We start from the raw sequence: 12,075 nt of genomic DNA on the forward strand, positions 1-12,075 counted from the left end.
TTTCTTCCTTACTGTGAGAAAAGCTGACGCTTGCTGTCGGGCATCTTCAAATCCTCGCCACTCGGGACAGAGCGGAACTTCTTCCTGAGAAGCCTGACGTACTCGATGTACGATTTAGCACAATCCTGAGGGCAGACATTCAATGCCATCACAGTGGAAGACGGCAAAAAGTTGAATAGAAATGAGCACACCTCAGTGTCGTTGGGATCGACTGGCTTGTTGTCATTTAAACGTTTCATCAGATCTTTGTCCTGGTAGACCTCAGCCAAGCAGATCCTGCAGCACACTCTCAGAAGGTGAAAAGGGTACAAAAATGTTTTGCACCAAAACGCATGAAAACGATGATTACCTGAAGTTGAGAAAAGCCTGAGGATTCTTGAGTATGTAGCGAGAGCGCCGCCCGACGGCCAGCGATGTTTTGTCCTCGGAGATCTGAAACTCCGCCTGGAGAAGGTCTCGCACCACACAGCAGGCTGAGAACTTCCTTCTCAACTGCAAAAGCGTCACATGTGGGTGTGTGATCAGGACGGGTTTCAGCCGCGGGGACGCGTTGTCTTTTTCTACCTTGCTTTTGAGCAGATGCGAGGCCACGTTGCCGAGCATCAACATAGAGTCCTCCGGCACCGTCCAGAGCACTCGCTGCCTGGTCATCATTTTCAGCGCTCGATGGTCGGCCTCGTCGTGAACGGGGGTGCCGCGGATTTTGGGCTCTTCAAAGACAACACGCATGAACATCAACCCCACACACAAATCGATTAAAGCCACACAATCGTATACCTCTCTTCTTCTTGCGAGGAACCTTGATGACCTCCTTTTTGATTCTCTTCCTCTTCTGACGCTTCCCTCCGACCACCTGTTGGTTCCTGGACGAAGACTCGATCGCCATCTGGTGAACAGGAAACGAGACTAACATTTGAGAGGATTGTTTCCACTCCCTTTCACACCTGTATGACAGTTAGAAAATGTTACAGAAAACATTTCCTGTTCCGTTAAAAGTTTTATGATGGCCCAGGTTAAGGAGAAACTGCACTTTTTTTGTAATTTTGCCTATCATTCCTAATCCTACGGATCTCCTAAAGTAGGCCTGGGCAATTATTTTGACTCCAGGGGCCAAATTTAGAGAAAAAAAGTGTGTCTGGGGGCCGGTAAATCTGATTTTTATGAACCTCACAATAATGTCTGAATGCTAAAAACGTTATGACAGACCGCCTAAATAAACGGAATAGAATTAAAAAAAATTTACTGAATGAAACACCCAGAATGTACATGAAAATATTACAATATTAACTATGAATGATAAAACACTGAATATTGACAACATATGAACGTTATCGATTGACATGTTTTTTAATCAAGTAAAACCTAACAAAAATGCAACAATACACGAAGGGTAAAAAAAAAAACACCTACAATTGTATATATTTGTTACATCACTAAGCTTTACAACTTTGTTGTAAAAATCTCCTTCCGCGTCTGAGCTGCTGTGACTTAAATCTAATAACTAGTATATCTGTTATGATCCGCTGCCCGGATCATATTTTTGTTTTTGTTTTCAAGTCACTTGTGTTTTCAGCACCTCTTGAGTTTGTTTCTGTTGCCATGACGGCAGATTATAGTCACCTGCCTCTGGTTAGTGTCCCGGACGCGCACCTGTTGCCCGGGCACTAAGCAGAGGGCTATTTAGTTTACGCGCTGGCCTCACTCGGTCTGTTGGTTTTGTTTGCTCCCATGCAACAAGTTACGCTCCTAGTTTCGCTCATAGTCTGCATTTTTGATATTAGCATCTTTTGGGTACCCTTTTGTTTTCTGTGCCGTGGGCACCGCGCAGCATATTTTGTACTACAACTCGAATAAATCATTTATTCTCACCTGCAAGCTGCTTCCTGACCCCTCTGCATCTTGAAAAGACGACCTCCGGCATCACAATGCCACGCAGTCGTAACAATATCATGCATAAGCGCAGATTCCAACCATTGAAATACTTTGTATAGTTCAAGACTTACGGTCATTTGAAAACATCACTGCACATCATAATGGCAGCTACACTTTCCATCGTAAATATTTTTAAAAATTATTTAAGAATGTCCGGCGGGCCAGATTGAAAAGCTTAATGGGCCGCGTGCAGCCCCCGGGCCTTAATTTGCCCAGGTCTGCCCTAAGGGGACATGGAGGAAAAAAAATGTTTTGCGAGATCTGGCAATACGCAAAAGGTTTTTTTCCTATGTCAGTGAGCCGGAAGTAAAACAGACACAGCGATGGTGAACAGGAAGTGAAACAGATACAGCGATGGAGGAGCGGGAGCATGCGGGAGCCTACCCATCATCTGTGCTCTGTTGTGGGACCATAATATGTCGGTTCCAACCATGGAGGACGATTTGGAGCGGTTCTTAGTGTCTAGAGAGGTCCCCAAAGAGGACATTAGACGAATGAAGAGAGACAAGGGGAGCATAGATTTCCGGTTCACCTTCGCTGTGTCTGTGTTTTACTTCCGGTTCACTGACATAGGATAAAAACCTTTTGCGAGATCTTGCAAAACATTTTCTTCCCTCCATGTCCCTTTAGGGGCTCCGTATAATCCCTATGTAAGACAAGCGCAAGTGTTTTTATTTTTTTAATGCATTCTAATTAGAGATGTCCGATAATATTGGACTGCCGATATTATCGGCTGATAAATGCTTTAAAATGTAATATCGGAAATTATCGGTATCGGTTTCAAAAAGTAAAATTGATGACTTTCTAAAACGTCGCTGTACGGAGTGGTACACGGACGTAGGGAGACGTACAGAGCACCAATAAACATTAAAGACACTGCCTTTGCGTGCCGGACCAATCACATAATATCTACGGCTTTTCACACACACAAGTGAATGCGAGGCATACTTGAGCAACACCCATACAGGTCACACTGAAGGTGGCCGTATACACAACTTTAACACTGTTACAAATATGCGCCAGACCAAACAAGAATGACAAACACATTTCGGGAGAACATCCGCACCGTAACACAACATAAACACTACAAAACAAATACCCAGAACCCCTTGCAGCACAAACTCTTCCAGGACGCTACAATATACACCCCCCGCTACCCCCTCCCCTCTACCCGGCCCCCCCAACCCCGCCCACCTCAACCTCCTCATGCTCTCTCAGGGAGAGCATGTCCCAAATTCCAAGCTGCTGTTTTGAGGCATGTTAAAAAAAATAATGCACTTTGTGACTTCAATAATAAATATGGCAGTGCCATGTTGGCATTTTTTTCCATAACTTGAGTTGATTTATTTTGGAAAACCTTGTTACATTGTTTAACGCATCCAGCGGAGCATCACAACAAAATTAGGCATAATAATGTGTTAATTCCACGACTGTATATATCGGTTGATATCGGAATCGATAATTAAGAGTTGGACAATATCGGAATATCGGCAAAAAAGCCATTATCGGACATCTCTAATATTTACTTTCAGTGTATATATTTAAAACGTTGATGGAGGTTTTAGATGTTTTTTAGAGCACTTTATAGGTGGAATAGAGCGACTCCCAGCTGAAAAAATGTACGTGTGCTTGTCTCACATAGGATTGTGAATGATAGGCAAAATTCCAAAAAGAGTGCAGTTCCCCTTTAGCCGTGTCAATTACATGAAATGTGGATGCAAAACTACCTCAACAGTTTCCTCAGCGATCAAACTTGTCCCGGCTTTCCTATAGCAAGCTTTGACAGTGCCTGTGGAAAGCAACGTATAGTAAATTTATCACACAGCACCACCTCATGGACAGGAAGACCATGACAATGTGTGGGACATCGGCGCTTGCGGCAACTCACCTTCCTTAAACGCCCGGAGCACGTCGCAGCCCAACAGACTCCTCAGTCGCACTTTATCTTTCTACAAGTCAAGACACGTGTATTACATGAGAAAACACAGCGCTGAGCGGGCTAAAAGATGCACTCGTACTTCGTTGAAGAGCATGCGGTTGGTCCACAGCCAATTTCGTTTTAGATGAGCAAAGAATTCGGAGTCCAAACCTCCCGCTCCTTTACCGTCTCCTGGTGTCACGCCGTCGTCACACATTTCATTGCTGCCTCTGTTTATGTGAACAAAGACACGTGCATCAGTTCCACTTCAATACCAGAGTGCATTTGTTTGTTTCTCAATGCATAGTAGCAACATCTCGCCTCTTACACCGGCGATCTGGGATCGCACCCGCCACTTTGGAGCAGACGAGAGAGAGTGAGAGAGAGAGTACACGATCGCTACACGAAGCTGAGCTGTCTGTGATTGACAGCTGTGAACACCAATCATTGAATTCCGCCGTCAAAATCAGGGCTTCAGCCCAGATAAGCCTGTGCATTAAAGCGGCCCTGGCTATAGCAAGCTATGTGTATCACTCCTTAATGCACTGCAAAAAGTCAGTGTTCAAAAACAAGAATTTTTTTTACAAAAATTAGGGGTATTTTATTAGAACTAAGCAAAATTATCTGCCAAAGAACAAGAAAATTTGGCTTGTCAAGACTTTCCAAAACAAGTAAAATTAGCTAACCTCAATTAACCCAAAAATACCTTAAAATAAGTATATTCTCACTAATAACAACTGCACTACTACATGAGTACGTATTTTCTATTGTTTCATTGAAAATAAAACAGCAAAGTCCATTTGGCTGTCATCTGTTTTAATATGAGACACAATTGTGTCAAAGACATGATTCTTTTTTTCATGCTTGAAATAAGAAATTATTACTTTAAAAAAGTAGTTTTATACTTTATAGTTGATATTCTAGTTTCAAGCATGTTTTACTCAATATAGGTCATAAAATCTCAGCAACAAGCTGTAATATCTTACTGAGATCATTTAGGACCAAAACCCTTAAAACAAGTAAAACACTCAAACATAAAATCTGCTTAGTGAGAAGAATTATCTTATCATTTTTATTCACTGGCTTTTAACCCAGCATGAGACTTTAAACTGTTTTTAGCTTTTAACTTTTTTAACTGTTTTTAACTTTTAAAATGTTTTTTATCTAACAAATTGTTCTTAGGGTAATTTATATTTGCTTTTTCAATGTGTATTTTTATTTCTGTTTTAAATGTTATTTTTTAGTCTGTCCTTTGCCTCTATTTCTTTGTGGTGTACAGCCCATTGTTTTTCAACTGTGCTTGTTTTTAAAGGGCTTTATAAATAAAGTTGGTATGGTATGGTATGGTATCAGACAGAAAATAAGCAAATATCACCATTATTTGAGATATTTAATCTTACTTAGATTTCAGTTTTTGCAGTGTGTTACGCTGTTGTATGTGATATATTGCTTGAATGTTACGTCACGTCCGGCTCGAGTCCCACTTATTGAATACGCGTGGTGGTCAAGCTAGCTCTGTTCTCAATAGGTACGAGGCGCCATTTAGCCTTCCTCGAAGGAAAAATGCCCAATGCTTGTGTTATTTTTGGCTGCACGAATCGCACAATTCGCGAAAAAGATGAACGTTTATTCAGAGTTCCTCGAAAGGGAATCAAAAAAGGAGGAATAGTGCAAAATTTTACGAAATGTCGACGGGAAAAGCGAGCAGCTCACACTCCAGTCCAAGGGAACAGAGTGGAAGAATGCACGAGTTTGCAGTGATCACGTTGTTAAGTTTGTTTGATATACTTTTAACTTGTATTTTTTTCCTATTTAAGTATTCCATCCATCCATCCATCCATTTTCTACCGCTTGTCCCTTAGGGGGTTGCGGGGATGCTAGAGCCTATCCCAGCTGCACACAGGCAGAAGGCGGGGTACACCCTGGACAAGTCGCCACCAACACAGATAGACAGACAACATTCACACTCACAGTCACACACTAGGGCCAATTTAGTGTTGCCAATCAACCTATCCCCAGGTGCATGTCTTTGCAGGTGGGAGGAAGCCGGAGTACGCGGAGGGAACCCACGCAGTCACGGGGAGAACATGATCTAATTTGTATTTCTTAAACACATGTTTGCTACAAGTGTTTCGAAAAGCGCCAATTAAATAAAAAACTAAAATAAATCAAATGTGAGCAAAACCTAAAAGATTTTTACTTTTACCAAAGGCTGCAATTCTAAACGAATCTTTCAGCACATACACAAAGTTGACATCTATAGGTATATTTTGATAAAGACGGGGAAAAACACGCGTACCCGTAGACGGCGCGTGCAACAACAACAAACATGGCTTATTTAGACGCAAAGTTAAATCATGAAATGCAACCTTAACCAAGCAAAAACTATGCGTATTCATCCTGGAGAGTCTTGATACCAATGTCCTCGACCCAGCCACACACAAAGACGTTGTATTCGCCCAGGCTTTTCCAGGTTTTCATTTGTTTTGTCTTGTAAGAATGACGCCTGGAGCACAATCGCTCGATGTGTCTGGGAAAACGACTGACGAATAATCCTTTATATCACTCGACAAATCTTTTTTTGATTAAGTATAGGGATCTATTCCATTACATAGTTTGATTATTTGCTTGGATCTGCTTTTTGCAGGAAGATTTAAGCCTTTTTTGTACTCGGATAGTTTGTGTGCTGCTTGCTGTACAACAGCCATCTTGGCTTGGTTGACCACCACTGCTTTTCACTTCTGTGAAGAAGTCACGAGTCGAATACAAGCAATAGCATCTTTTACGTTGGACAAGGCTGTAGTTACAGCTTTTAAGTAAAATGTCTCTCTGTCGAAGATAGAAAAAGTGCTTTCGGCTGGACATTATCAGAGGAACACATTGAATGTTCAGTTTGGATTTCTTTCGAAATGTACTTCTAAACAAACGGTAAGAACAAAATATCCCGCTAAACAAAATCACCTACTTGAGCAAATATGCCAATCCTACAAACGTGTAACGCTCAGGCATAATCAAAGGTTTCCCCTGATCCTCTGAGGCACTTTTCCTATAGCGGCTGAGCCCTGTAATGGAATCCAAAAGAAGAATGGCTTATAAATAAACAGTTTCATCAATAGAGCTGTGAATAATTGTATTTCAGTGCTATATGAATGTGTAAATGTACCCAGTGGCGTATTGAGGCAGACACACATGAGGTCAAACCAGTAAGATTCCACATCGTCGGCAGTGTTGAACGTGTAGCGGCGTCTTTCGAAGGGCTTGTCGCTGGGCTCCGTGATCAGCCAGTAGTGAGGCTCCGCGTTGCTGGTGTCAACAATGGTGGCATTGCGCTTCAGGTAAAATGGCGTCTGGATAAATGCAAACATGCATTACAGCATTGAAGCGGAGTAAAGAGAAGTGAACGGATACATTTCATGCCAATCATGACACGTTTCCTGTGCGCACCTCATCTTTAAACTTTGTCTTCGTCAGAGCAAACTGCACCAGCCCCATGTAGACCAACCTCTGCATGTTCTCAATGACAACAAATAGGTATTTCCTGTTGTAAAGAACCAGTGAAGACACAGTTTAGACCAGGGGTGTCAAACGTACGGCCTGAAGCCAGATCAGGCTCACAAACAGGTTTAATCCGGCCCGCGAGATAAGTTTGCTAAGTATAAAAAGTAGCTGCAATTTTTATATGAAAGAAACTGCTGTTTTAAAGGGGAACATTATCACCAGACCTATGTAAGCGTCAATATATACCTTGATGTTGCAGAAAAAAGACCATATATTTTTTTAGCCGATTTCCGAACTCTAAATGGGTGAATTTTGGCGAATTAAACGCTTTTCTATTATTCGCTCTCGGAGCGATGACGTCACATCGGGAAGCAATCCGCCATTTTCTCAAACACATTACAAACACAGAGTCAAATCAGCTCTGTTATTTTCCGTTTTTTCGACTGTTTTCCGTACCTTGGAGACATCATGCCTCGTCGGTGTGTTGTCGGAGGGTGTAACAACACGAACAGGGACGGATTCAAGTTGCACCAGTGGCCCAAAGATGCGAAAGTGGCAAGAAATTGGACGTTTGTTCCGCACACTTTACCGACGAAAGCTATGCTACGACAGAGATGGCAAGAATGTGTGGATATCCTGCGACACTCAAAGCAGATGCATTTCCAACTGGACTGGACAGATCAGCTTTCAGGAAAAGAGAGCGGATGAGGGTATGTCTACAGAATATATTAATTGATGAAAACTGGGTTGTCTGCACTCTCAAAGTGCATGTTGTTGCCAAATGTATTTCATATGCTGTAAACCTAGTTCATAGTTGTTAGTTTCCTTTAATGCCAAACAAACACATACCAATCGTTGGTTAGAAGGCGATCGCCGAATTCGTCCTCGCTTTCTCCCGTGTCGCTGGCTGTCGGTTTCGCTTGCATACGGTTCAAACCGATATGGCTCAATAGCTTCAGTTTCTTCTTCAATTTCGTTTTCGCTACCTGCCTCCACACTACAACCATCCGTTTCAATACATTCGTAATCTGTTGAATCGCTTAAGCCGCTGAAATCCGAGTCTGAATCCGAGCTAATGTCGCTATTCCTTGCTGTTCTATCCGCCATGTTTGTTTGTGTTGGCTTCACTATGTGACGTCACAGGAAAATGGACGGGTGTATATAACGATGGTTTAAATCAGGCACTTTTTTTTTAGGGATATTGCGTGATGGGTAAAATTTTGAAAAAAACTTCGAAAAATAAAATAAGCCACTGGGAACTGATTTTGAATGGTTTTAACCCTTCTGAAATTGTGATAATGTTCCCCTTTAAATGTGCCCACTGGATGTCGCAATAGCTATTCTGTTAGGCAAAGCAAGTATGCGAAGTAAGAGGTACACAGTAAAGTAGAGATGTCCGATAATATCGGACTGCCGATATTATCGGCCGATAAATGCTTTAAAATGTAATATCGGAAATTATCGGCATCGGTTTAAAAAAAAAAAGTATGACTTTTTAAAACGCCACTGTGTACACAAACGTAGGGAGAAGTACAGAGCGCCAATAAACCTTAAAGGCACTGCCTTTGCGTGCCGGCTCAGTCACATAATATCTACAGCTCTTCACACACGCAAGTGAATGCAAGGCATACTTGGTCAACAGCCATACAGGTCACACTGAGGGTGGCCGTATAAACAACTTTCACACTGTTACAAATATGCGCCACACTGTGAACCCACACCAAACAAGAATGACAAACACATTTCGGGAGAACATCCGCACCGTAACACAACAGAACAAATACCCAGAACCCCTTGCAGCACTAACTCTTCCGGGACGCTACAATATACACCCCCCGCTACCTCCCACCTCAAACTCCTCATGCTCTCTCAGGGAGAGCATGTCCCAAATTCCAAGCTGCTGTTTTGAGGCATGTTAAAAAAAATAATGCACTTTGTGACTTCAATAATAAATATGGCAGTGCCATGTTGGCATTTTTTTCCATAACTTGAGTTGATTTATTTTGGAAAACCTTGTTACATTGTTTAATGCATCCAGCGGGGCATCACAACAAAATTAGGCATAATAATGTGTTAATTCCACGACTGTATATATCGGTATCGGTTGATATCGGAATCAGTAATTAAGAGTTAGACAATATTGGAATATCGGCAAAAAAGCCATTATCGGACATCTCTACAGTAAACCATGGCTGCGGCTCCTCCCCCTCGACCAAAATGAAACGTATAACAGCTTCGAACACATCATGCTTTAGCACCCTCATTTTCTTAAAATGTTCAGTCAAAAAAGAGAAAAGTGGACGGAAAGTGTAACTCAAATCTCTTGAATAGCTTCTACCTCCATTTGTATGGTTTGTTGAATTAGCAGAGGATTAATATGTGTACATGACAAATTACGTCATTGATACCCATAAGAGTTATTATTTATTTTATATTGATTTTGTATTTTATTCAATCTTAAATCAACTGTGACTAAAAGCTTTGCAGATACAGTGAGACAAAGTCTACGTTCATTGAGGTTTTTTTTATTTCATTGAGTTTTTGAAACTGCACCATTTTTTCCCTCGGAGTTTTCAACTCACTTGAGGTGTTTTGTCAAGAGGATTATTTCTAATATTTACATTTTCAGAATGTGCTTGTTCTATTTTGGCCAAAGTAAAAAAACTAAACAATATGAAGCTGTCTTTATTTGTAAGTTATTATGCCATGATTTTACCAGTCCAGCCCACTTTGGAATGGATTTTCCTCCATGTGGTCCCTTAGCTAAAATGAGTTGGACTGGTTTAGACTGTCTAGTCGGGTTGGGGCGCCCGCTGTGTGGTTACCGTTTATAAAAGAGCTTTCTTCTCATTTCGATGGGCAGCTGTCTGATCAGGTGGTGCTTCTTCACAGGGTCGTTCAGATAGTCCTTTAAACCATCAACCTGTGGGTACAGAGAGCTTAGTCGTACGAGTAATAACGTAGGGTGTATACACACACAGGCAAGTGGGAAGCGATGCCCTGATACCGAACATGGGATCGGATGGAGGGCCAATTTTCTTACTTTTTTAACTGAGATTGGTTGATGACAAGCCCGGCCCCTCTTTATCTCAGCTGCGTCCCAGTGTTTACATGGCTAAAGATTGTACCCACGTGGAAGGTTCCTTCAAAATGGATGCATGCTCAGGGAGACACAATGTCATTTCCATACTCCTTGTTACACACATGCAGGAGTTGCGTGAATTTCAGGAGGGAGCAAGACTTGCCAGAACACTACTGCAACTTCTATGATACTCATCCTCACCACTATGGCGGGAAATAAACAAAGTTTCTTCCAAGTATCATTCACACTGGATGACTAAAGGAAAAGGACTGTCTCGGCATGCTACACACACACCTACAAGCCAACCGCTGAGTAGGGGTGATCGAGCCAGATGTTGATGCAATTGATACCTAATATAGTATTAGTATATAAACCAGTGGTCATCAACCTTTGCGAGCCCAAGATCCCTGGTCTTAGCCAAAAACCAAAGCAAGATCTACCTCTACGTCAACTATAAATAAATATATGTATATATATATATATATATATATATATATATATATATATATATATATATATATATATATATATATATATATATATATATATATATATATATATACATACAGGACTGTCTCAAAAAAATTAGAATATTGTGATAAAGTTCTTTGTTTTCTGTAATGCAATTAAAAAAACAAAAATGTCAATATTCTGGATTCATTACATATTATTTTAATATTGCTGATTATGGCATACAGCTTAAGAAAACTCAAAAATCCTATCTCAAAAAATTAGAATATTTCCTCAGACCAAGTAAAAAAAAATATTTATAACAGCAAAACAAAATCAAACATTTGAAAATGTCAATTAATGCACTCAGTACTTGGTTGGGAGTCGTTTTGCACGGATTACTGCATCAATGCGGCGTGGCATGGAGGCAATCAGCCTGTGACATTGCTGAGGTGTTATGGATGCCCAGGATGCTTCAATAGCGGCCTTTAGCTCATTTGCATTATTGGGTCTGTTGTCTTTCAGCTTCTTCTTCACAATACCCCACAAATTCTCTATGGGGTTCAGGTCAGGTGAGCTGGCAGGCCAATCGAGAACAGTAATGCCATAGTCAGTACACCAGTTACTGGTGCTTTTGGCACTGTGGGCAGGTGCCTAGATCATGCTGGAAAATGAAACCATCATCTCTATAGAGCTTTTCAACAGATGGAAGCATGTAGTGCTCTAAAATCTCTAGAGGCGTCTGACTTGGGCTATGGAAAAGAAGCACTGGACAGTTGCAGAGTGGTCCAGAGCCCTGTTTTCAGACGAAAGCAAGTTTTGTATTTCATTTGGAAGTCAAGGCGCTTTTTTAAAAATATTTTCGCGATCGACTGGTAAACTCCCAAAGATCGACAAGTTGGCGACCCCTGATAAATTAAGTGAGTGTAGCTTAAAAACAGGTGCACTCTATATAGCCCAGAAATTACGGTAGATCGATGTTTTTCTTTTTCTTAATATAACACTTTTTTTGTTTTTATTTTTTTTGTTTTTATTTTGCGGAGTAAGAGCCTGGATAGAGGAAGACTTTGAGGGGAGCCAAGAGTAGTTTTTGCTTTTGTTTACCTATTGTGCACAAGCCCAGTGGACCATAGGACCATTGTTGGGCCACGAGCGCCACCACCTACAGGTCCGGCAAAAAATATTTGTTTCTCTG

The 12,075-nt window shown here is 41.3% G+C and overlaps 1 protein-coding gene across 1 annotated transcript in view; it reads right to left on the reverse strand.

Moving 5' to 3' along the window:
• LOC133621789 (general transcription factor 3C polypeptide 1) overlaps positions 1-12,075 on the reverse strand; it is a 50,361-nt gene that overhangs the window by 14,254 nt on the left and 24,032 nt on the right. Inside the window, exons 20-31 of the mRNA XM_061984150.1 lie at positions 10,174-10,271; positions 7,295-7,388; positions 7,014-7,197; positions 6,816-6,912; positions 3,951-4,080; positions 3,821-3,881; positions 3,660-3,721; positions 778-886; positions 565-710; positions 350-492; positions 192-276; positions 13-125 (exon numbers count right to left, since the gene is read on the reverse strand). Coding sequence (XP_061840134.1) covers positions 13-125; positions 192-276; positions 350-492; positions 565-710; positions 778-886; positions 3,660-3,721; positions 3,821-3,881; positions 3,951-4,080; positions 6,816-6,912; positions 7,014-7,197; positions 7,295-7,388; positions 10,174-10,271 — 1,322 coding nt within the window. The remainder of the gene's footprint in view (positions 1-12; positions 126-191; positions 277-349; positions 493-564; positions 711-777; positions 887-3,659; positions 3,722-3,820; positions 3,882-3,950; positions 4,081-6,815; positions 6,913-7,013; positions 7,198-7,294; positions 7,389-10,173; positions 10,272-12,075) is intronic.

Source organism: Nerophis lumbriciformis, linkage group LG25, assembly GCF_033978685.3.
Source record: "Nerophis lumbriciformis linkage group LG25, RoL_Nlum_v2.1, whole genome shotgun sequence".
NCBI classification, from domain to species: domain Eukaryota; kingdom Metazoa; phylum Chordata; class Actinopteri; order Syngnathiformes; family Syngnathidae; genus Nerophis; species Nerophis lumbriciformis.